Below are 24,509 nucleotides of genomic sequence, written 5' to 3'. Positions count from 1 at the left end.
GAAGAGAAGAGTGTAGGACTGGAGACGAATTTAGGTTAAAGGAGAGAAAGACGTAGAGAAAAAGAAGGAGAGACGAGTAACAAGCGAGAAAGACGTATTTTAGACGGGTAAAGGAGGAGAGGGAGAGAGAGCGGAGATAAAGCCAGAGAAGACAGAGATAAGAAGACGCAGGATAGAGAGGAGGGATGTTGAGCGAGATGTAAAGAGAGAAAGACGCAGAGGTAAAAGGAGAGGAGAGAGAGAGGGAGAGAGATGGGAGGTAAAGAGAGAAGACGTTGAGGTAAACGGAGAGAGGAGGAGAGGAGGGTAAGAAGAAGAAGAAACGTTAGAGTAAGAGAGCAGAGGGTGAGGCGGAGGTAAAGAGGAAGAGAGGTAAAGACGGAGGTAAAAGAGCAAGACATAGAGTAAAGAGAGAGAGGGAGGGAAGTGAGAGAGTTAAGAGAAAGACGTAGAGGTAAGAGAAGGGGAGAGGAGGCAGAGGTAATGAAAGAGAGCGTAGAGTAAAAGAGAGCAGGGAGAGAGCGAGAAGAGGGAAAGACGTAGAAGGTAAAGACAGGGGGGAGAGACCAGAGAAAAGGAAGAGGAACGACGAGATAAAGAGGAGAGAGAGCGGAGGGAGGAGACGCGAAGAGGTAAAGAGAGAAAGACGCAGAGATAAAGAGGGAGAGAGAGAGGAGGAGAGGTAAAGAGAGAAGACGTGAGGGGTAAAAGGAGGGGAGAGAGAGCGAAGGTAAAAGCAGAAGACGTTAGACGGTAAAGAGAGAGAGGAGAAGGGAAGCGAGAGGTAAAAGAGAGAAGACGTAGAGGTAAAGAGAGAGGAGACCCGGAACGTGAGGGAAAGGAGAAAGACGTCAGAGGTAAGAGAGAAGAGGGAGAGGGAGAGGAGCGAGAGGTAACGAGGGAAAGACGTAGACGTAAGAGAAGAGGAGAGAGAGTAAAGAGAGAAAGACGTAGTAGAGTTAAAGAGATGAGAGGAGAGAGAGGGTATAAGAGAGAAAGAACGTAGAGGTAGGGGAGAGAGGGAGGGAGGAAGATGAAGCGAGAGGGTAAGAGAGAAAGACATAGAATAAAGCAGAAAGAGAGGGAGTGTAGGCGAGAGGTAAAAGAGAGAAAGACGTAGAGTTAAAGAAGAGAGGAGAGAGAGCGAGACGGTAAAGATGAGAAAACGTAGAGGTATAAGAGAGGAGGGAACGAGAGCGGAGAGGTAAAAGAGAAGACATGAGGTAAAGAGGAGAGAGGAGGGAGTGAGAGCGAGAGTAAAAGAGAGACAAGACGTAGAGGTAAAGATGAGAAGGAGAGAGAGGCGGAGAGGGTAAAAGAAGAAGAAAGACGTTAGAGGTAAAAAGAGAGACGAGGAGCAGATGGAGAGCGAGAAGGTAAACGAGAGCAAACGTCAGAGGTAAAGAGGAGAGAGGAGAAGGAGAGCGAGAGGTAAAGAGAGAAAGACACGTAGAGGTAAAAGAGAGAGAGGGAGAGAGAGCGAGAGGTAAAGAAGAACAGAGCTGAGGTAAAGAGAGAGAGCGAGAGGAGAGGAAGGTTAAAAGAGAAGAACAGAGGTAAAGAGAAAGAGAGGATGAGGCGAGAGTAAAGAGAGGAAAGACATAGAGTAAAGAGAGAGAGGGAGGAGAAGCGAAGGGTAAAGAGAGAAAGACGTAGAGTAAGAGAGAGAGGGGAGACGAGGTAAAGAGAGAAAGACATAAGTTAAAGAGAGAGAGATGGGAGTGAGAGCGGAGGTAAGAGAGAAAGCGTTAGAGGTAAAGAGAGAGAGAGGGAGAGAGAGCGAGAGGTAAAGAGAAAGAGAGCAGCCATGTGTTACTAGATATGATACAATTATGTTGAAATGTAAAGGTTATCAGGACAGTGAAATTATTCTTATTGAATCAATCAAGTACTAGGTAGAGAAGAAAACAATCAGTACTTCTGCCCCCTTTGGGCCAGTGGTGTAATAGCCTGCTAAAAATAAAACACATCTTCTAAATAGGAGTACAAGTGTTTCCCCTTGCATTGAATAGACTAGCTAGCTCTTTGGACCSCACCTAAAAGAAWGTGGCTTCAATTGATTTCAATTGAAAATGTTGCAGATTTAATGCGCCCCGCCTGCAAAATAAATAAACTAAGGGAAACACCGGGATGTRCTGGTTTAGCTAGTCTCGYGATGCTATACTTCCAWGTGTCATTCATCATCAAAGTTAGTCTGGAAAATCAAAGTTCTGGTTTGGCTACCTCTCTGTCAGGGGTGGCTCGTTTGGTCTGCCCCCCTCCCCCGTCGCTGGTGGTTGTGTTGTACCCCCTGGAGGCATCCTGCTCTGTGAGGGAGAACAGCACAGGGGTCAAAGGTTATCATAAGGGTCTACAAAACAGTGTTGCCATGGCGATGGGACGACACGTGCACAGCGACGCCAGGAGGCATGTTCAGAAGGGCGAAACCGTTACAGCATGCTCAGATAGAAATGTATTGTGCAGAAACTGACATGATTGTCTTTTATGCAGAATATCATGTTGGCTCTATCCGTTACATTTCCCATGGGAGGATTCAGAAGGGTGAAATGTGCAGAACGTTGCAGGTGGAAATGCAACATTATAGAGCTGACACAAWTGTCTATTCCCCATGATCAAAAGAGGAATGTCTGTTCTAGTCAATATATTCCGTGTCTTAGCGTTCTGTAGCGTTGCRCCTCCCTGAGTAAAACCACGTTGGTTTACGCAACGGGTGATGATGTCATTCAGGGTAGTGATGTCATCCAGGAAATGAGTGTCGGGCAGGAAATGACAAAATAAAATGATAATAAATGAATTCAAATGCATTTGATTTCCATTTCAGGGAAAACACATGGTTTGGATAGTGTAGCACAGTATGATCAAAAGGAAAAGCATGCACGTCACAAAACGAGAACAGAACATTTGAACAGGAGAGAACAGAAGGAGAAGTCATTTATACCAGCAAGTGCATACGGTGAGCTCCAAAAGTATTGGGAGAGTGACAATTGTTGTTGTTGTTGTTTTGTCTCATGGTCTGACAAACACCGCTGCAGCTCGGCCACCTTCCACCGCAGAAGGCCACCGTAGGCGGRTGYGGTGGATTGAGACGCAGCCCGTGCAATATCTCTAGCTTAGGCCGTCGAATTTCGACGGGGATCCTTTTACTTTGCTACTTAGATTGACGAACGGGGGACTTTTTTAGACTCGTAAGGATTAAACTCATAGTMATTGTATCATTTCAAATCCAAAAGTGTACACTCGCTGGAGTACAGAGCCAAAACARCAATGGCGTCACTGCCCCAATACTTTGAGCTCGCTGTACATTCCAAAAATATACTCATCCAATTGATAAACCATCCCTGACAAAATCATAAATGATTTTCAACGTAACAAGGCACGTACYAAAGGGGAGTGAAACAATACACCAAAAACAACTGGGAAACAAGCAGCAAAAATAAAAATACAGACAATAACACAACATACATCTCAGTGAACAACACAATCCTTTAACCACATAAGGGAATGAAGAGGAAGCATGCGGTCCCTGGGTGTCTTGAGGATGAGCCAATAGGAACAGGGCTTCTTTAACCTCAGCTCTGTTCATTGGCCCGTTGCTGGAGCACAGTGACTGGTAGGAGGGGAGGTGGTCACAGGCAGGCAGTACTGGGGGGAGTCGAGGAGRGAGATGATGGACTGAGGGCTGGTGTGTGTGCGTGTGTTTGTAGTACAAGTGTGTGTATATATGTGTGTKTGCRTGCTCCACCTGCGTTGCCGTTGCCTGGCTCCTCTCCATAGTCGTTATTGGAGGCGTCTGTACGGAGACTGTAAGAGGTACTTAGCGGCGACTGTAGCTGCGGCGACGAGCCATACCCTGTTGGACTCTCGTCGGGGTACGAGGAGCTCGAGGAGGGACCCCCCTTGCGGCTCCCCCTCTGTCCCCGCAACGAGGAGCTCCTCTCGGGCACATCCGGGAGGATCTCAGCCAGTAGCCTCCGGAGGATGCTATCGTCTGGTAGCCTAGAGCCACTCCGGCCTCGCTCCGCTTGGATGTGTTCGTAGATATCCCTCAAGGCCGCATCCAAAGCTTCATAGACGGCTTCTTTAGACTTGGGCCTGGTACTTCGACCTCCACTACTCCTTCTCGAAGTGGGTGGAGAATCCCCCTTTTTCCTTCGGAAAGGCACAGGACTGATGAGGAAGGCCAGTTTGGACATCCCCTGCTGGGTTTGGGCTGCTTGGGACGAGGGGGGTAGGGCATGGTGGTCCCCTCCGCTCCCTCCCCTTCCCCCGTGTCTGGTTTGCTGTGTCTGGGGGGGTTTCTGCCGGAGCTCCTGGCGGGCCCGCTCCCGCTCGTGGCGCAGCATGGTGGTGAAGCGGGTGTTGGAGGCCGGGCAGCGTCCTTTACACGAGCTGATGAGGTGACGGTGCTGGTAGCCCTGACCCTGACCGAGGGACTGATGACTGGGGTTGTGGTGGCTGTGGCTGTGGTGGTGGCGAAGGTGGTGGTGGGAGGAGGGGCCGTAGAAGCTCTCGACTGACGAGGTGAGCGAGCAGTGGTCGAAGTCGCTCTCGCTGCAGAAGGAGGATCCTTCGACTTGGACAAAGTCACTGAGGTCCGAGGCGGCTGCATCCTGCTCCGACTCAGAGTACTCGGCCCCCGGGACAGCTTCGCGTCGATAAACGAGGGGGTCGGGGAAATCGCGGTGGTGGGGGTCCAGGGCGAGGCGGGGCTGACCCTCGGGCGGGTTCCTCGCCCCCTGGTGAGTGTGATGGTGGTCAAAAGTGTGATGGGACGTCCCGTTCCCATTCCCGTTGTTAATGTCCTCTTCTAGCAGAGACTCAATKGAGAAACGGCGTTTGGGGTACCCGGGTGGCTCCCTGCCCCCGCCGCCTCCTCCCCCGCTACTACTGGCACGGGACGATGACCCRCCGGGCGTGGTTGCGCCAGATGGGACCTCGCTATCTCCCAAGTCGGGCATGGACTTGGACTTCTGGATGAGTTGCTCGTACGTGGAGATGYGCATTGGCACCGTATCGCGAGGGACCTCCAGGCCCCACGACGGCCCCCAGGGGGAGAGTTTTCGGGGGAAGAGGTGAGGCTGGCGCTCCAGCTCCAGGATGCGGGCACGGACTGAGCGGATGACGTCAGAGGGCAGCAGCTGGGCGCGGTCGATGTGGTGCATCTTGCGGTAGAGCTTCAGGAAGCCTGGCGCGTCGTGGGCACGTCGCCGGTGCGGGCGAGGCAAGGAGCGAGTAGAGGACGATGCGGTTTGCCCCAATGGGTTGTCGAATACCAGTGACCCGGCGCTCTCCGAACGGGTAGCCTTGTGCCCGCCGGTGCCCRCTGGGTGCCCGTCGTTGAGCAGGTTGTCGCAGCTACGCGACTTCAGCTTTGCGGGCGGCGCCTCTTCTGTGCTGCTCCATGTCTCGGCGTCCTGCCGCCGCGTCTGCCAGCCGTTCTTGAAGCAGACGGCGCGYTTGAGGGGCGAGGAGGGTGAGGAGGCTGCCCCCGGGTTGGCATCRTCGYCGTAGCGAYGGTGGGCGAGGTTGGAGGGCATGGGGGAGAGAGGGGAGCGGAGGTACGGGCCCGGGGAAGAGCTCAAACGGGGGGAGTAGGTCATTTCGCACGTGWCCCCACCTTTCAGACGATCCCATAAACCAGAGCAGCGTGGTAGAGAGGAACAGAGGAGGAGGATATTAACAACGCAGAGAGAGAGAGGAATACAGAGATRAAGAAATAGAGAAGGAGAAATAGAGGCTATAACAGAACACTTGAACATACTGTAGCCTTCATCATGCAATGGTGGAGAGAGGGTGAGAACGAGAGAGAGGCTAAAACGGAGCACTTGAACATCAGTTCCACTGTGTCAAACACAGGAGGACAATGGTGGAGAGAGAGAGACGGAGAGATTTACATTTACACATCTCACATCCTTTTCACKATATACTATACACTGAGTGTACAAAACATTAAGAACACCTGCTCTTTCCATGACATAGACTGACCAGGTGAAAGCTATGATCACTTACTGATGTCACTCGTTAAATCCACTTCAATCAGTGTGGATGAAGGGGAGGAGACAGGTTAAAGAAGGATTTTTACGAGACATGGATTGTGTATGTGTGCTATTCAGAGGGTGAATGGGCAAGACACAAAATGTAAGTGCCTTTGAACGGGGTATGGTCGTAGGTGCCAGGCGCATCGGTTTGTTTCAAGAACTGCAACGCTGCTGGGTTTTTCACACTCAACAGTTTCCCCGTGTGTATCAAGAATGGTCCACCCCCCAAAGGACATCCAGCCAACTTGACACAACTGTGGGAAGCATTGGCGTCAACATGGGCCAGCATCCCTGTGGAACGCTTTCAACACCTCGTAGAGTCCATTCCCCCGACTATTTGAGGCTGTTCTGAGGACAAAAAGGGGGGCTGCAACTCAACGTTAGGAAGGTGTTCTTAAATGTTTTGTCAGTGTACATGCAACAGGGACAGATGTTCAACTGACAAAGGCAGACAACGGAAAGATGACAAAACAGTACCGCTAATCTTTTCTGTGGTCACCCCACTATGAGAGAGGAAACCTGTGGACATAATGAGCGTAATTAGACAACACTACACAACAGACTTTGTTTCCCAATCCATTCCTGGGGGGATCCCGATGGGGTTTCATTTTTACCCCCCCCCAGCCCAGTACTAACACACCTCATTTCGACTAATCAACAGCGTAGTTACATGTTGATTTGTCGATTTGTTTGGGACAAGTGTTAGCGCTAGCCTGGAACCCTAGCGGATTTGCTCTGTTGGCTATGTTAGCGCTGGGCTAGGACAAAAATGTGCAACCCCTGAATTGGAATGAGAAACACTGAGTTAGAASGTTCCCATTAGCTCGTGGAACATGGTTGTTTGTTTACAGTGTCAACACAAGGCTACTTAGACTGGGTTGGATGCTCCTTGACCTGGAAGAGGCCCTCAGCATAGCGTGAAAAGAGGAAATTTGTCGCTCAGTGGGCTTGTGTACTGTCTGATTGCTGTCGGGTATAGAGTGAGGGAGCGCAGAGAATGTGTGTGTGTGTGTGTGTGTGTGTGAGTGTGTTTATGAACGCTTGTACATCTGCAAGAGAGAGGTTGTTAAGATTGTGTGCGAGTGTGTTTTTGTGTGTGTGCGTTTGAGAATGCTTATACATCGGAAGAGAGAGGTTGATTGTATTGTATGTGTGTGTGTGTGTGTGTGTGTGTGCATCTGTATCCTTTATGGGTTTCTCATTCATGGCCAGTTTCCTCAGGGTGCAGGCTCTATAGGGATCCAGTGTGTGTATATGCCTATGAATGTGTGAGTGTGCGTGTGTACATACGTCTCTCTGTTTGCATTGTGTGTGTGTGTGGTTGTGTGTGTGTGTGTGTGTGTACCTTTGACTTTGGAGGGGGAGGAAGGGGAGGAGCGGATGGCAGGTTTCCTCAGTGTGCTGCTGCCTCTGTAAGGGTCCGGTGGTTTCGGGGAGACCTGGTTCTTGCCCTGGTCACCTGACGGCTCCGACTTCCTCCTCTTCCTGTAGTCACTGGCAGCRCTGGAACACAAAGTGATAGAACACACGGTTTTAAAGTCACCTTCCACAGTCTGTCACCTGTTCAGCCATTATTTCTAAATCAGTCATTACTTCAAGGGAGGAAGTACGTTTTCAAATGATTCGAACAGGGCCTGTGTTTCAGCCCAACGACGGCCCCGCCACTTTGTTTGGAACAGAATGAGATACATCGATGGGAAACGTAYGCCAAACACCCTCGCACTTAATTCATATTTCAATTCAAGGAAATATTACAGATTGTTCCTTTGACCCAGTTCATTTAATATCCTGGGTTGTAATTCCCTCTGGTATAATAGTGTTCATCGCCTGTTTGTGGTTCATCAAAGAGACCCTTAAGGAACAAAAGAAAGCGGTAAAATAGAGCTTTAAAAGAACAAAGCTAAATTTGTTGAGCATTACCAACTCATCAAAAAAAAACGTTATCGTCACCGTCAATTCAATTCACACTAGGATGATGTAGCATGACTGCTATTGTTCCTTAAAAACGCCCTAGACCTGCGCCAGAGTCCCGACTCCGGACTACACATGACCCCTGGGGACGAAAGAGTCGAACCCAGGGTCGCCCGACTGGCTGTGCCTTTCCTACATGTAAACCTCTCCCGATCTAGTTCTTAACTGCCCCGTCAATAAATAAAAAGATCAAGACTTCTAGTGTGGGTTAACCAGGCTACTAGACTTTCAACTATACTGAATACAATCCCTGTCAGCCTGCCATGAAGAACATGGGTTATTCATGACATCCTCTTTTCAACCATCCCATTCACTCAGAGCAAATAGAACCGATTAAGCCTAGCATCTGTGAAAGGGAATGGGAGGAGGAGGGGAGGAGAAGAGAAGGGGGACAGGGTTGAAGGGCAGAATCAATAGGCTGAGTGGATAATGTATGCAGGGTTGGGGAAGAGGGGGGGGGGGGTATGTGTGGAGAGTCACCGTCACACGTCACAGAGAGTTTGGGACACTGTGCCGCAACACGACATGGCCTACTGCTGGTGTGAAAGAAAGAGGGCGAGAGGGAGGAGGGGGAAAGAGCGATGCAGAGAATAAAAGAGAGAGAGAATTGAAGACTCACCTCGCCGGCCTCTCTGGAACCCGGTCAGCAGTCGGAGTGAAGTACAGCGACGTCTGAAAGAGGGCAGACAACAAAAGGGAGGGAGAGGAAGAGTGAGCGCCSCGCGAACAAAGACTGGTGGAGGAGGTGGCGGTGGGACACACAATGCTCAGCTCGCACGCCGCCTCCACCGCCGCGCCGTGGTAGGTTCCACATGGCGTGTGTATGGAATCTCGAATGGGCCTACCGGTTGGCGCTGAGAGCTGCGACCGCTGATTCTGTTGATCTCTGACCGTGGTCTGTTTGAGGGGTTCGTTCAGGAGGGAGAAAGGGCATGAGTGAAGTGATGCACTAAAGGGTAGCGTGAGGGAGGCGCTCTATCACGCTTTCCGGCTTGGAGATTAAGACGCGCCCCTGGAAGACCCAAAACGGACTCTTTGGATCATAGGATTGGCTCCATGTGGTAACAAAGCATAAAGCACAGCCGTTTCTACCCTATGCTACAGACCTGGGCCCTTTGCTGATCTAGGATCAGGTCCTCCCTGTCCATATCATCTTATTCGTTTTGATTCCAACGGGAAAACYGATCCTAGACCAGCAGATACATATTAAATCCCAAAGCTTACCTACTCAAATATGACCTTTATATCTGACATGATATACATGGGTTGATAGCAATTTATACAGTCTTAAAATTCACGTCAATAATAAGCTGTCAATAGATGAATTAGATAGACAGATAGTGAGAGATAGCGAGAGAGAGAGATACATCGATAGACAGATAGTGAAGAGAGATAGCGAGAGAGAGAGAGATACATTGATAGACATAATTGATAAGACGAGAGCGAGATCATGATTAGAGCTAGATTTTCTTGTGTAACGGTCATCCATATTGGAAATTCATAAGAGCAGTACTGTCTATGCTGTTATATTTAAGAAAGAAGGCCAGAGCAGGTGTGCTACTGTACATGGCCAATATACCACGGCTAGGGGCTGTGCTTCCGTACGACACAACGTGGAGTGCCTGGATACAGCCCTTCGCCGCGGTATATTGGCCACAACCCCCCCGAGGTGCCTTATAGCTATTATAAACCGATTACAAACTTAATTAGAACCTGCCAATCAGCATTTAGGGCTCRAACCACCCGGTTTACATCTAGTAATAACACAGTGAATTGAGTCACTAGCAGAGAGGCCGTTGTAAATAAAGACACAATAAAGAGATGACTGACTRACAAATGACATAGGACTGATACGGATGCTGAAAGATGAGGCCATATGAAAAGGTCCTGCTATGGTGTACTACACATGGCGACAACTGTCCCCAATCAGTCATCTAGTTACATGGTTACATTCGGTGCTGTGTAATTACAGTGTAGGTACACAYTGTGCCTGTGTTGACGTAYGGTAGCCTAAGAAAATGTAYAGTSACAGTACGTCTGGTAGTTTTCATCCAAATCACACAAYACGCAGAGTTTAGTAATAAAGCAATCTAAGACCACAATTGTTTAGCAAGGTTTGCGTTAAASTCTGCCAGTCTGTTTGTACTCTCTTGCCAACTCCTTATGGAGTTGCCGTGTCTACGGTTGCAAAATTCCGGGTCTCTTTCCCAAAATCCACTAGTTTTCCAGAGATCCTGGTTAGAGGATTCCCGGATTTCYCGCTTATTCCSTCGATATTCCAGGAATCTTCCAACCAGGATTTCTGGAWTTTTTTTGAATTTTGGGGAAAGTTACCAGGAYTTTGCAACCTTAGTGATGCCTAACATGTTTGGCGTGACAAGGAGTTGGCAAAACAGCACAAAATTATCTGGAACCAGGCTATTCAACTCCCACCCAATCCTCCCATTCCCACGATGCTCATGAATGCCAACGTTTACCTCGGTGAGTCGGCGAGGGCAGATGTCTGGATTATAATCCAGACGTTTTTTAGGAGGCTTGAGCCCCAAGCAGCGGTGAGGAGGAAGAGGAGGAGGAAGAGGAGGAGGTGAAGATGGAGTGGTGGTGGAGGAGGAGAGGAAGTGGCGTCATGGGGAGGAAAAAAACAACAACAACAAAAACAAAAGAGGAAAGTGACATCCGTTAGAGCACAGAGGAACTGAAGACTGACGAGTTTCAGACACGCTGCACACACACACACACACACACGCAAATCCATATTATGCACACAAACACACATTGCAGTTATGATTAAGCCAATTTGAACACATCTAGTACATTATGTGAGCTCCAACACACACTCACTACTGCTAGGCACATCTACAAACCCATAACCACAAAGCAACACACACACACACACACACAGATTGTGGGAGCAAGAGGCAGAAAGCAGAACTAAGGACATAAGGCACTACAGAGCAGTGATTCGGTTGTGAAGACGGACTAGCTAAAACATGACATTGGCGGAACCATCCGTCTCAAAACTAACCTCCAGCCATGTGCATTAAGGAACCTTTTCTATCTTTCTCAGAGTATGTTGTCTTGGGTTTATTCAGTAGTGGGGTCAGGGTGCAGCAGAAAGAATATTACAGCTAGAAATAAAATCTGATCATTCCGTATTCTGCATGACATCAGAGTCGTGTCTTTTCTAGACTGCATATTTCTAGCTGAACATTCTGAATAAGTCCATTTCCTCAACCTAACAGACCGACAGAGTGTTTCTCACCCTTCTCCCCAAAGTGTGCACCTGTACACTTCCTCTCGTGGATTTCAAAGGAAYGGGACTGGTGCAAGGAATATGGTGGAAAACAGGAACTCAATCCAGCCCAAGTTTACACCAATCCAATACCTTTAATGCCTTAGGTTGCCTAAGGTTTAGGAGGAGTGAATGAGTTGAGAATTTGGGAGAAGGGGTAGRAACCAAAATGTCTAAACTGGCTAACAGAAACAAACCACACAAGCTGCAACATACAAGAGGAGCATGAAGAACGGTGCAGAACGATGCTCTGACCAGACGCTGCTGATTCATTTGTCGATTTTAATTAGCATGTTATTTCGATTGATCTCWGTTCTGCTCAGTTCTACCGGCTGCTCCACTAGCTTATCAACAGCGGTAAGCACACACTGCAAAAGAACCTGAATTTTGTTGGTGAAAAATAGGAAATTATACAATGTAGGAAGAGAGGTATCCYTTAGTAGGAGGATTTTTGTGGTAAAAGGACCAATCCATGTTAACTWGGGACTTCGTTTTGTTTTGCAGTGTTTCGAGCTTTCAACGTGTCGCGAGGCCAGCTGATAACGAGACAGYCACACTATGCAAAACCAACTCACCAAGATGCAGAGACACAAGAAGACCCGTCACAAGGAGCTACACAACAGGCGACCACCACAGTGACCACCACAGCACCCAGCAGCATGCCAAAGCAACTACAACAGGAAGGACCCCAGACTCCAGACCCCAGACACGCCTTTGTTCCAACTCAGCACTAACACACCGGATTCGACCAATCTCTGTCCAGACTGAAGAACGTTGACTCATTATGCGTTAGTGTCGGTTTGCGAAATAAAACAAACAGCCTTTCGTTGAATCAGGTGTGTTACTGCTGGGCTGGAAGAAAAGCCTGCACACCCACTAGCTCTCCAGTCCGAGACGTGGACGACACCTGGACGACATTATTACCACCCAGCTACAGCGGGGTGAAGACTGAACAGGTAGAGGGGAGGGGAGGGGGTATACCTAAGGCTGGGGGTGCCTAGGTGGGAGTCACGGACCCTCACTTACCGGACGGCCGAACTCCAGCTCGGAAAAGAACTTATACCAAGGCTCGTTCTCTAAATCTATGTCATCTGGGTTTAGCTTATAGGTCTAGAGAGAGCGGAGAGTGACAAAGAAAGAGGGAGGGAGAGAGAGGAGGAAGAGAAAGCACAGAGCGATATGGATCTCATGGCTAGGATAGGGGTGTGCAGCGCACGGCTGCAGGGGTTGATGGGTAAAGAAGAGTGGGTCCAGATGGAGAGTTTAACACCAGGGGTAAAGAGACAAAAACAGTGTTGTTACCGGGGCACACCCACCATTACACAAATCATTTTTGGGGGCTAACTATGACGCTCGTCACAGAAAGCATTGTTGTGCAATTCATTTTACCGAGCTACTTGTCATATCTCTCATTCAAATAATGGAAAAACTGATAAAAAGTTGAATGGGTTGTAGGAGAACGSTCAATTAAATTGAGCGGTAAAGATATAACATTGGCTCATGAAGTGTCCTGAGGTTAAGAAAMCAAACTGCATCACCATCTGTTGAACAGTCCTGTATGATGTGTCTTTGCTGCCTTTAGCTTGTGACACCACACAGTCATTCCTATAAAGCGCCAAAGCAGAGCAGAAAAAAGTGTTGTAATGTGTAAACTACTCCAGCAGAGGGCAACATCTTCCTGTCATAAGCCCCGTACAACTCTGGTTCATTTCAGCACACCTGGGCCACGTTCAAGTAGCCAAACATTATCAAACGTTGCAGATAGAAATTCCACGAACAGAGCCAACGCGATTCCTTATTCTACAYGTCAGAGAGTCACGTTTRTTCTACARAGTACATTTCTATCTGGATGTTTCAAAACGTTAGGTCCTGCCGAAACGCGCCCCCCAGTTGAGCGCCAAACGGTCTTTTCGAGGTTCGTTTGCTCTCGTTCGGTGGGTGTGACCTGATCAATATGGTCGTGACCATTTTGAAATTGTGCAGCACACCATACGAAATCCCCCTCTGGGCAATTACAATCACACCATTCAACTGAATGTTCAGAACAGCACCATAGCCGYAGAATTAAACGTTCCACACCACTGTATCCTGCTGAACGTGGTCCTGAGTAAGTGAGGTAAAAAAAAAGGAACGTTGGTTTAACTGTTAATAAATTATTTGATTCTTTCGAAAAGTCTCATTTAAACCTCCAACATGTACTCTGCCCAATACTATGAGCGTAATATTAAAAGTGAACTTTTACACCTGTAGCAAAACTCACCATAACTGAACATACAGGAACTCTCCTCTCCCGAAGGACTACAGAGTGCTAGAACGACTCCTACGCACCAGCCCTGGGGCTTATTCCTCAGTCACTTTCCAAGAGGTTTACTGTGGAGCGGAGGAGTGATTCACTGCAGTGCCCGGCACACTGCAGACTGGCAGTGACATTTACCACCCGTGTCTACTGGGGAATGTAGTATATGAGCTGCTGGGGGAAAAGGCTTTTTGTATTGGACTTGCAAAACAGCTACTTTAGCTCAGGAAGAGGTGAATTGCGCTGTGGAGGGGAGTGTACTATGTCTAATTGGAGTATATCTGACCTCCTTAGGCGGTCGATAAAATGAATAGGAAGGAGCTGAACGGGAGGSGCCTCTATGTGGGCCGTGCCCATAAGAAAGTAGAGCGCCTGACGTAGCTGAAGAAAAGGTTTACAGAGGTCAACCAACCACCCCCCTCCCCCTCTGGCTACTTCATGCCACAAGGCCAAAACGCCGGTGCCTTTTACCAGCTGGCTCAGCTGAGCCCCAGCCCTCACTGGGTGACCCATGTCCAGGAGCCATTTAAAAGGGATACTTTGKGATTTTGGCAATGAGTCAGACGAACACGTGTGATACCMTTTTTATGTCTCCGTGTCCAGTCTGAAGGAAGTTAAGAGGTAGTTTCGCGARTCAACGGTAACTAGCRTTAGCGCACTGKCTGGAAGTCTATGGGTACAGTATCTGCTAGCATGCTAGTAGCTACCCATAGACTTCCAGTCATTGCAGTGATCAGACTACAATCCAAGAAGTGGACCACACGATGTTAATAATAGCCTTCTTTATGGAAGGCCATATCCAGAGGCGTAGATGTGTGTGAACTAGTTTTTCCATCAGCAGCGGAGAGACCCACACCGTGACCAGAAACACACACGAAGGTGATGAGACGAAGGCTAGGAACATGGTTTAATTGTGGCTTTCTTTCGAGAAACGGGGAGAGAGACAGCGTAGTTGGGATGCATGAGGAAGCCTATAGCTCACCCTGCATTACAGACATCCCTGACTCATTGATATTCCCCACGCCTGCTCCTCTCCCTGTGCTCGACGTGGATTGATTCCCACATTAGGGTGTGYGACAAATGGCTCCCTATTCCCTACACTATACCATTGCTATAGGGAATAGGGTGCCCTTTGGGAGGAAGCCATGTTGTTCTGGAGAACTTGTCTAAAGACGTTAAAAGGTCCAATGCAACCGGTTTTATCTCAATATCAAATCATTTCTGGGTAAGAATTAAGTTCATTACTGTGATTATTTTTGATCATTTTAATTGAAAACAAACAAAAATAGCTTCTGAGCAAAGAGCAATTTCTCAAGCAAGAACTTAGCTAGTTGTCTGGGAGTGTTCTGAGTGGGGAGGGGGAAACTGAAAACTAGCTGTTATTGACAAGAGGTTTGGAACCGTCTTTCTTATTGGTCTATCAACTCATTTGTCACCAGGCAGGCCAAAACTCCATCCCACCAAAACAGGCAGACATTTCAGGCAGCCTTTTCAAACAGCTCTTACACTAAAAAGAGCGTTATCATCATTTCCACAATTGTACAGTTTTATTCTATAGCGTGGGACTGTATATAAAACACAGGAAAATCATGTTTRTGATTGCAGAAACTAAACACGTTTTTGACTGCTTTAAGCTGAACAACGTCCTTAACTTCAGAAGAGTTCGCGTTCACCCCCCTCCTCCTTTACCTCCCTCTCTGTCCCAAACGATCACCCGCAAGTCCATGGAGCATACAGACTAGCACGTGGGTGGCCGACCCTCCTCCTGCAAGATGTCGCTCCAAACCGAATCAGGTGGGTTTACAACAGGGTTGGAGCAAAACSCTGCATTGCGACAGGCTCTCCAGGAGGATGGTTGACCGGTCCAATACAGCTTACCCAATACACAACTATCCCCTCACGTCACCTCTTGCCCTCAATTCCATGTAGCAAACAACCCCAGCCTCACCAATACAATGGGTGACACACAGATAGGGAGTGAAAAGAAGATTCCAACCCTTTGCCTTTGTGGTCCATTTTCTTTTTTTTTTAAAGGGTCACTGAAATGCTTTATAAGGAAACACTATAGAATGTAAATTATACTACAATTATATTCTACAAGGGGTTGGTCAAAACAAGCATTGTGATTGGTTGAGACGCGTTCTAAGCCATACAAAAACAGTTTAGCATTGGTAAGCATTTGACGCAAAAACAGGCATTTTGTTTTCTGTTGCATCTGAGAACTCCCTACGCATTCACTGTCCCATCAGCCCAGCCAGCCAATTCCTGATCGCCACTGGAAACGCATCTAGACATTACTTCCCCTTGCTTCTAGCCTACACAATTGCTTGATTTGGGCACAACACCACAACACAAAACTGCCGCTTCAGTTTTGACGGCATCGGGAAGGGGATTGCGTGAAAAGGAAACCATTTAAAGGGAATGAACACCGTCCGTTGAATACATGTAAATRGGTACACTTTATGGAAATCCAAATATAAGCTTGCTTCTAGGTCTACAGAGCATTGGGAAAGTATTCAGACCCCTTGACTTTTTCCACATTTTGTTACGTTACAACTTTATTCTAAAATAAATTGTTAGTTTTTYCCTAATCAATCTACACACAATACCCCATAATGACAAAGCAAATATATTTCATTTTAAATATGACATTCACATAACTATTCAGACKCTTTACTCAGGACGTTGTTGAAGCACCTTTGGCAGCAATTACAGCCTCAAGTCTTCTTGGGTATGACGCTACAAGCTTGGCACACCTGTATTTGGGGAGTTTCTCCCATTCTCTGCAAATCCTCTCAAGCGTTGTCAGTTTGGATGGGGAGCGTTGCTGCACAGACATTTTCAGGTCAAAAAGCTCAATTTTAGCCTCATCTAACCAGAGTACCATTTCTATTTGTTTGGGGAGTCTCCCATTTGCCTTTTGGCGAACACCAAACGTGTTTGCTTATTTTTTATCTTTAAGCAATGGCTTTTTTCYGGCCACTCTTCCGTAAAGCCCAGCTCTGTGGAGTGTACAGCTTAAAGTGGTCCTATGGACAGATACTCCAATCTCCGCTGTGGAGCTTTGCAGCTCCTTCAGGGTTATCTTTGGTCTCTTTGTTGCCTCTCTGATTAATGCCCTCCTTGCCTGGTCTGTGAGTTTTGGTGGGCGGCCCTCTCTTGGCAGGTTTGTTGTGGTGCCATATTCTTTACATTTTTTAAATAATTGATTTAATGGTGCTCCATGGGATGTTCAAAGTTTCGGATACTTTTTTATAACCCAACCCTGATCTGTACTCCTTGGTCTTCATGGTGCCGCTTGCTTGGTGGTGCCCTTTGCTTAGTGGTGTTGCAGGCTCTGGGACTCTTTCAGAACAGGTGTATATATACTGAGACCATGTGACACTTAAATAAACCTGTGTGCAATCTAACTAATTATGTGACTTCTGAAGGTAATTGGTTGCACCAGACATTATTTAGCAAAGGGGTTGAATACATACGCACGCACCACTTTTCTGTTGTTTTTTTTATTTACATTTTTTAAACAAGTTCTTTTTTTCATTTCACTTCACCAATTTGGACTATTTTGTGTATGTCCGTTACATGAAATCCAAATAAAAATCTATTTAAATTACAGGTTGTAATGCAACAAAATAAGAAAAACGCCAAGGGGCGTTTGCAATACTTTTGCAAGGCACTGTAAGGCTGTAACAAAATGTGTGAAATGTCAAGGGGTCTGAATACTTTCCGAATGCACTGTATATACATAAATGTGCATATAAAGCACATGGAGCATTAATATTCTTAAATTCGTTTTATGACTAATTTCAGAATTGACATTAATACGAAACTTAAGTTCACTAACAGAACATCTATAAGGCCATTGCCTTTCTAAAAATACACATTCAAGGATAAGTCCCKCCTCGGGCTTAAAATTACCACTGTTATATAATTGCTTTCCTACTCAACCTTAACAAGCATATCAGCCCAAAATAGCAGTCAGTCAGTTCAACCACTTCAGGACACGTAATAGAAATATCTTTATCCCCCTAATGGTTGAGGTATAGCACCTCTAAAGGCTTCTTCCTAGAGCGTAGGTCARGGGTCTCCAACTCTGTTCCTGTAGACAGAGCCTTTGTGTGTAGAGGGTTTTGTTCCAACCCAGCTCTAATAACACACCTCTTATTCACTCTGGATCTTAATATCTGAAATCGKGTGTATTCGTGCTGGGCAGGAACAAAAGTCTACACCTCCATTTAGCTCTCCAGGGCCGAGAGTTGGAGATCACTCGCTTATTCGGAAACGAGGACGCTGTAGATTAGAGGGTKATTATGGGGAGTTTTAAATGGCGTAGATAATGACAGTGTAGGCCGGGGGTGTCAAACTGGATTCCCGAAGGGCTAAGTGTCAGTGGGTTTTCGCTCCTCCCTTTGATTAGTTAGGAACTCCCCTCACCTGGTTGTTGGATTCATTTATTCACTTCTGGCAGTCTAATTGGACACCAATTGAAAGGGAATAACAAAAACCAGGAAACACATGGCCCTCCGGGAATTGAGTTTGACACCCTGACGTAGGCTAGTAAAAAAAGTGACAAGACGTGCTTTTGGGCACTCACCGGCCTCTCCTGCTCCAGAACGGATGATTTCCCGGGCTCGTACTCAAAGATACTCCTGGGTTCAGCGCGGTACTTTCTAGTGTCCACTTTCCTATCGGGAGGGCCCCACTGATTCCTGGTGCGAAAATAAATAAAAAACATCAGTGTGATCTTGGACCTAGTTTAAGATGATGTCAAAGGCACACCACTAGCCTAGGTCTAGGTTCTAGGTCTAAGGTAACACCTAAGGTGAGGGTCTCAAGTGACTAGGCCTGGGTAAGGACAAAGCCTATGTCTAGGCCTACATTGCAGACAAGGCCTAAGTCTAAGCCTAAGAGATGTAGACTAACAGGCCATTGGTCTAGGACCAAGCGAAAGAAAACCAGATAGCGGTGTCTTACATGGGCGAGTCTCGCTCCCGGTCGCTGTCTCTGGACCTCAGCTGTAGGAGGGAGGGCTTGGGCGGGGGTGGCGGTGGCACGGGGGAGGGCTCCCTGAAGGTCCCGGGGCCTCCGTTGTCCGACGGGCTCTTGGCCAGGGGCCGGTACGTTTGTGTCCTGGGGGGAGGGTACGCCATGGTGGGGTTGGAGGACTGACCATATGTGTCTAGAGAGAGAGAGAGAGAGAGAGAGAAAATAGAGAGAAAGAGGAGGAGGAAAAATAGAGGAAGAGGTGGAGGAAGAATAGAGAGAGAGGTGGAGGAAGAATAGAGAGAGGGAGAGAGAGAAATGATGGGGCGGGAAAAATAGAAAGAGAGCGATAAAGACAGAAAGAGTGAAAAGAAAGGAGAAGAAGGGGGTGGTAAACTAAGCATTCTTGTGAGTCAGGTGTTTTCATTGTCCTTGAACACAGGACAACGTGACGAGCCAGCGGCATACATTTGAATCTTCAAGAAGAGATCTTAGAGACTCTTACCACTGTCACCGCTGACAGTGTATGTGGCGTTGTACGAGTCGGCGTAGTCGTCATCTGTAGAAACACGGAAGAAGGTGAGCAGAACACACACACCCTGCCGAGAGCACCCTTTTCCCTGCCTCCATTTGTTCACACACACACACACACACACACACACACACACATACAGATTCCCTACCTCCATTACTGCAGAAATATTCTGCCCGTCTCAGGGAAAACCTCAGTGGGCACACTAAGGCTCCCTAGGTAGCTTATCAGCAGGGTGAATACTGAAGATCAAAGTACAAGGACCAAGGATAATGAAGGGCTGACTATTGACGTTATCCTTTGAGAACTACAATAAGCTGTGTGTGTGTGTGTGTGTGTTGTTAAGAACAAATATGCCTTGTATTGACTATGTGATTTGGTGAAGCCCACACAACGGAGCAGAGATCGCGGCAGTGCATCTGTAGGTTCGATTAGACGCCGCTTCTCCCACTCAATCCCTCCCTCTTCTTCCTCTTTCTATTGCCCTCCTTGTATCCGTCTCAGTCTCTCCCCTTCTACACTCTGTCTCTCTGTCTAATGAGTTCTGGCTCAACAAGGGCACACAGAAAGAAACCCACACACACAAAAACACAATACATGCATGTCCATCCACACATACATACACTACATGAAACAAAAGTATGTGGACACCTGCTTGTTGAACATCTCATTCTAAAATCAYRGGCATTAATATGGAGTTGGTCCCCCCTTTGCTGCTATAACAGCCTCCACTCTTCTGGGAAGGCTTTCCACTAGATGTTGGAACATTGCTGCGGGGACTTGCTTGCATTCAGCCACAAGAGCATTAGCGAGGTCKGGCACTGCTGTTGGGCGATTAGGCCTGGTTCGCAGTCGGCGATCCAATTTATCCCAATGATGTTCGATGGGGTTGAGGTCAGGGCTCTGTGCGGGCCAGTCAAGTTCTTCCGCACCGATCTCGACAACCCATTTCTGTATGGACCTCACTTTGTGCACGGGGGCATTGTCACGCTGAAACAGGAAAGGGCCTTCCCCAAACTGTTGCCACAAAGTTGGAAGAGCAGAATCGTCTAGAGTGTCAGTGTATGCTGTAGCATTAAGATTTCCCTTCACTGGAACTAAGGGACCTAGCCCGAACCATGAAAAACAGCCCCAGACCATTACTCCTGGCATCCGCCAAACCTAGAGTCGTCCGTCGGACTGCCAGATGGTGAAGCGTGATTCATCACTCCAGAGAGCGTTTCCACTGCTCCAAAGCCACTCTAGCCGACGCTGGCATTGAGCATGGTGTTCTTAGGCTTGTGTGTGGCTGCTCAGCCATGGAAACCCATTTCATGAAGCTCACAACGAACAGTTCTTGTGTTGACGTTGCTTCCAGAAGCAGTTTGGAACTCGGTAGTGAGTGTTGCAACTGAGGACAGACAATTTTTACACACTCGGCGGTCCCGTTCTGTGAGCTTGTGTGGCCTACCACTTTGCGGCCACTTTACAATAACAGCACTTATAGTTGACCGGCGTGAGATCTAACAGGGCAGAAAATTGACAAACTGACTTGTTGGAAAGGTGGCATCCTATGACGGTGCCACGTTGAAAGTCMCTGAGCTCTTYAGTAAGGCCATTCTACTGCCAATGTTTGTCTATGGAGATTACATGGCTGTGCGCTCGATTTTATAGACCTGTCAGCAACGGGTGCGGCTGAAATAACCGAATCCACTCATTTGAAGGGTTGTCCACATACTTTTGTACATATAGAGTACATACATGATGCACACACACACACRCACACACACACACGCACGCGCACGCACACGCACACGCACACGCACACACACACACACACACGCCCCAGGTGACCAATCTAGGTGAACAGCAAGTAATGACATACTGTAAAGTAAGCATTTCACAGTATGGTACACTGTACACTGTACAATCTCCTCCAGTCTACTGTACATCCACCCCACCTGCTTTGTGAACCATGTGGATCTGCTTGAACATGGTCTTGTACCAGTCCTTCGGCCTATCCACCGTCTGTGGGGAGAGAGAAAACAATCAGAAATCAATGTAGGCTACGGACAGACGGACAGATAGGCAGGCAGACAGACGGGCGGGCCATCGATGGATGGATAGATGGACGGACAGGACACGTGCAAAGAAAAGTCTGTGTGCATAGCCACGTGTTTTTGTTTGTCACGCACACGCACTCCCACACACTCAGTCATCTGTCATCGGCTGACAGGGGAAGTTCATTTCTTGGCCAGTCGATAACATTGACCGCCACTGCGACCTGACTAGGCAGAAAAGTGTCTGTTTTGAGTCCAGAGTGTGTGTGCGTATGTGTGTGTGTGTGTGTTTGACCAGACGTACCCAGATGGCCCAAGCCTGGCTACACCCCCGCTAATACCATGGTTACCAGCGAGGGGCCAGAAACCTTTTCCGCACAGCGCATCTGTCTCTCTCTCTGCCTCTCTGCCCTTCTCCATGCTCTTCACAATAGAGCGAGGACTAGTGTCTGAAGTACTGTTATTGACGGCTGAGATACATACACACTTGGATGTGGGTACACACACACACACACACACACACACACACACACACACACACACACACACACACACACACACACACACACAGAGACAGAGAGAAAGGCTGCTCATTGCCCTGTAGTACAATAACGAGGACTTTGACTAAGTCCCTAATTATAGCTAGCGGACATAAAAAAGGTAAGGAGAGAGAAAGGGCTCTGAATAAGGGRTCTAAAGCTGCTGACATCTCAAAAGCATTCCTCCCACTGGGCCCTGCTCACATATCAGACAGCAGACAGGGACAGTCAGGGCCAGAGGTACTCCACATTCCCCAAGGAAAAACACAACGGTGAGTCATGAAACTCCACAACACACATTGGGTGCATCCCAAACGGCCCCCTGGTCCCTACATAGTGCACTACTTTTGGCCAMGCTACATAGGGTTCCGGTCAAAAGTGGTGCACTATAAAGGGAATCGGGTGCCGTGTGGAACAGAGCCACTGTCAACGACCACCAGATATGGAATATAGGCTTACTGCTCTGTAGCGAAATTCATCCTACTTAAAGTGATACAGAGCTTTTAAGCCTTCTTAAAATGTCTTCTTAAAGTATGTCTCGAAAGAGTTTGTTTTGTTGCACTTGTCTTGTCGTCTGTTTGCCTGCGTGTGTATGACTGCGCGGGCCCTCGCCTCACCGTGCGAATGGCGATTGGGATGCCCGTGTCATCCACGGGGCCGATGCCCTCGTAGTGGGGCGCCTTGATGACCGACACCCTCTTCTCCTCCTCTGAAAAGCGGGCGATGGGCACCGTGCTGCTCACGCTGGTGTGGCCCGACGTCACCGACTCGGAACCTTCTTTATGGTGTGTGTGTGTGTGCGTGTGTGTGTGTGTGTGTGTGTGTGTGTGTGTGTGTGTGTGTGTGTGTGTAGTGTAGTGTAGTATGTGGAAGGGGAGAGAGAGAAGGAAAAAAGGGATGAATAAAGGGATGGAGGAAGGAAGAGAGGACAGAACTGATGTGAGTTATTTGGATGGGCTGGCCCAAAAACACACAAACGTACACGCTCTCCTTATATCTCCATTTCATACAGACGCAGTCACACGCACACAAACAAATAAGTACGAAACAGCAGCCCTCACCACACACACACTCTTATCCACAATGTTGGTTCGCCAAGCACTTCAGAGTAGTGGGGAAACAGTTTATTAGAGATATCCACTGAGTATACCAAACATTAAGAACACCTTCCTAATATGATGCGCAGCCCCCCCCCCCCATTTTGACATCAGAACAGCCTCAATTCGTCAAGGAATGAACTCAGCGAGGTGTCGAAAGCGTTCCACAGGGATGCTGGCCCATGTTGACTCCACTGCTTCCCACAGTTGTGTCAAATTGGCAGGATGTSCTTTGGGTGGTGGGACCATTCTTGATACACAAGAAACTGTTGAGCGTGAAAACCCCAATTGTCTCAAGGCTTAAAAAAAAATCCTTCTTTAACCAGTCTCTTCCYCTTCATCTACGCTGATTGAAGTGTCATCAACAAGGGATCATAGCTTTCACCTGTGTCAGTGTCATGGAAAGAGGTGTTCCTAATGCTCTGTACACTCAGTGTGTATACAGTATGTCCAGTATATCATAGTAAATGTAGGGCTGTGCAACGCTGATGCGAGTTATACGCCGATAGGCATATTCCCACTGCCCAGGTCCACTTTGTCAGCCATTCATTTTCCACTGTGCTCCCCTATCGATTAGGTCCCGTCTGCCTCTAATGGGTGTAAATACATCATATCCTGCAAACCTCAATAGTCCCGTTACATCAACTAACTAGACAAGTGCATTAAAGAGCCATTATCTCTGGGCGGTAGTAATAGTGAGGGGGATCAACATCAGAAYAAAGTCAAAGTATGGGTTGAAGTAAATCACCACAGTGGCGTGACGACACGTACATTCACAGACATCTGAATACCGGTAATCAATTGGCGTACTTTGTGTGGAGGCGTACATTGTGGTTCAGGATCGTTCTTAGCGTAAGAGTTCTTGGTTATGTAGTGGTTGATAGATTTTTTTTTTTGTCAAGCCTTTTTCTGTGCTCATTATTTTGTTAAAGGTAGACTCAGCAATATGGCATTGTGGTTCATAGCAGAGCAAATGCCTGCTTACACAAGTCAACAAAAATTCTAAAATCAGCCCAGGCTGACAAAGGTCGGGATCCCCGCTCTCACCTGCGCTCCGACTCTGCATGTGAACCMCCCCTGGGCTGAACGAGGCGGGGAGAGGGGGGTAGGCCGGGGGTGAGRAGGGCCTCTGGGGGTGGGGCGCACTTCCATTCATAGCCACTTGAATAGCTTGGCCCTGGAGGGGAGAGAGAGTGAGAGAAAAAGAGAGAGCGATGGGGAGATGAAGAGTGAGAGAAGAGGAGAGAAGAGAAGACAGACAGACAGACAACGAGACAACAGACAGAGACAGACAGGACAGACAGACAGACAGACAGACAGACAGACAACAACGACAGACAGACAGACAGACAGAACAGACGACACCACACAGACACACAGACACACAGACAGACACAGCAGAGACAGACAGACGCAGAGACAGACAGCAACAGACAGACACAGAAGACAGACAGACAGACAGACAGACAGAGACAACAGACACGACAGCAGACAGAGAACAGACAGACAGACAGACAATACAGACACAGACAGACAGACAGACAGACAGACAGACAGACAGACAAGACAGACAGGACAGACAGACGACAGCAGAACACACAACAGAGACACGACAGGACAGAGACAGACAGACAGAGACAGACAGACAGACAGACAGACAGACAGACAGACAGACAGACAGACAGACGAGACAGACAGACAGACAGACAGACACAGACAGAC

General features: G+C 47.9%; 1 protein-coding gene across 1 annotated transcript in view; it reads right to left on the bottom strand.

Moving 5' to 3' along the window:
* The window catches only part of sorbs2a (sorbin and SH3 domain containing 2a), a 103,129-nt gene that overhangs the window by 11,726 nt on the left and 66,894 nt on the right, over positions 1–24,509 (bottom strand). Inside the window, exons 8-20 of the mRNA XM_023998478.2 lie at positions 23,835–23,964; positions 22,308–22,465; positions 21,053–21,119; positions 19,086–19,139; positions 18,572–18,776; positions 18,192–18,306; positions 12,328–12,411; positions 10,487–10,543; positions 8,629–8,681; positions 7,384–7,541; positions 6,516–6,557; positions 3,743–5,617; positions 2,224–2,306 (exon numbers count right to left, since the gene is read on the bottom strand). Coding sequence (XP_023854246.1) covers positions 2,224–2,306; positions 3,743–5,617; positions 6,516–6,557; positions 7,384–7,541; positions 8,629–8,681; positions 10,487–10,543; positions 12,328–12,411; positions 18,192–18,306; positions 18,572–18,776; positions 19,086–19,139; positions 21,053–21,119; positions 22,308–22,465; positions 23,835–23,964 — 3,081 coding nt within the window. The remainder of the gene's footprint in view (positions 1–2,223; positions 2,307–3,742; positions 5,618–6,515; positions 6,558–7,383; positions 7,542–8,628; positions 8,682–10,486; positions 10,544–12,327; positions 12,412–18,191; positions 18,307–18,571; positions 18,777–19,085; positions 19,140–21,052; positions 21,120–22,307; positions 22,466–23,834; positions 23,965–24,509) is intronic.

The sequence above is a fragment of the Salvelinus sp. IW2-2015 genome, linkage group LG13 (genome assembly GCF_002910315.2).
Source record: "Salvelinus sp. IW2-2015 linkage group LG13, ASM291031v2, whole genome shotgun sequence".
Lineage (NCBI taxonomy): Eukaryota > Metazoa > Chordata > Actinopteri > Salmoniformes > Salmonidae > Salvelinus > Salvelinus sp. IW2-2015.
This window is presented reverse-complemented; position numbering and strand designations above follow the sequence as displayed.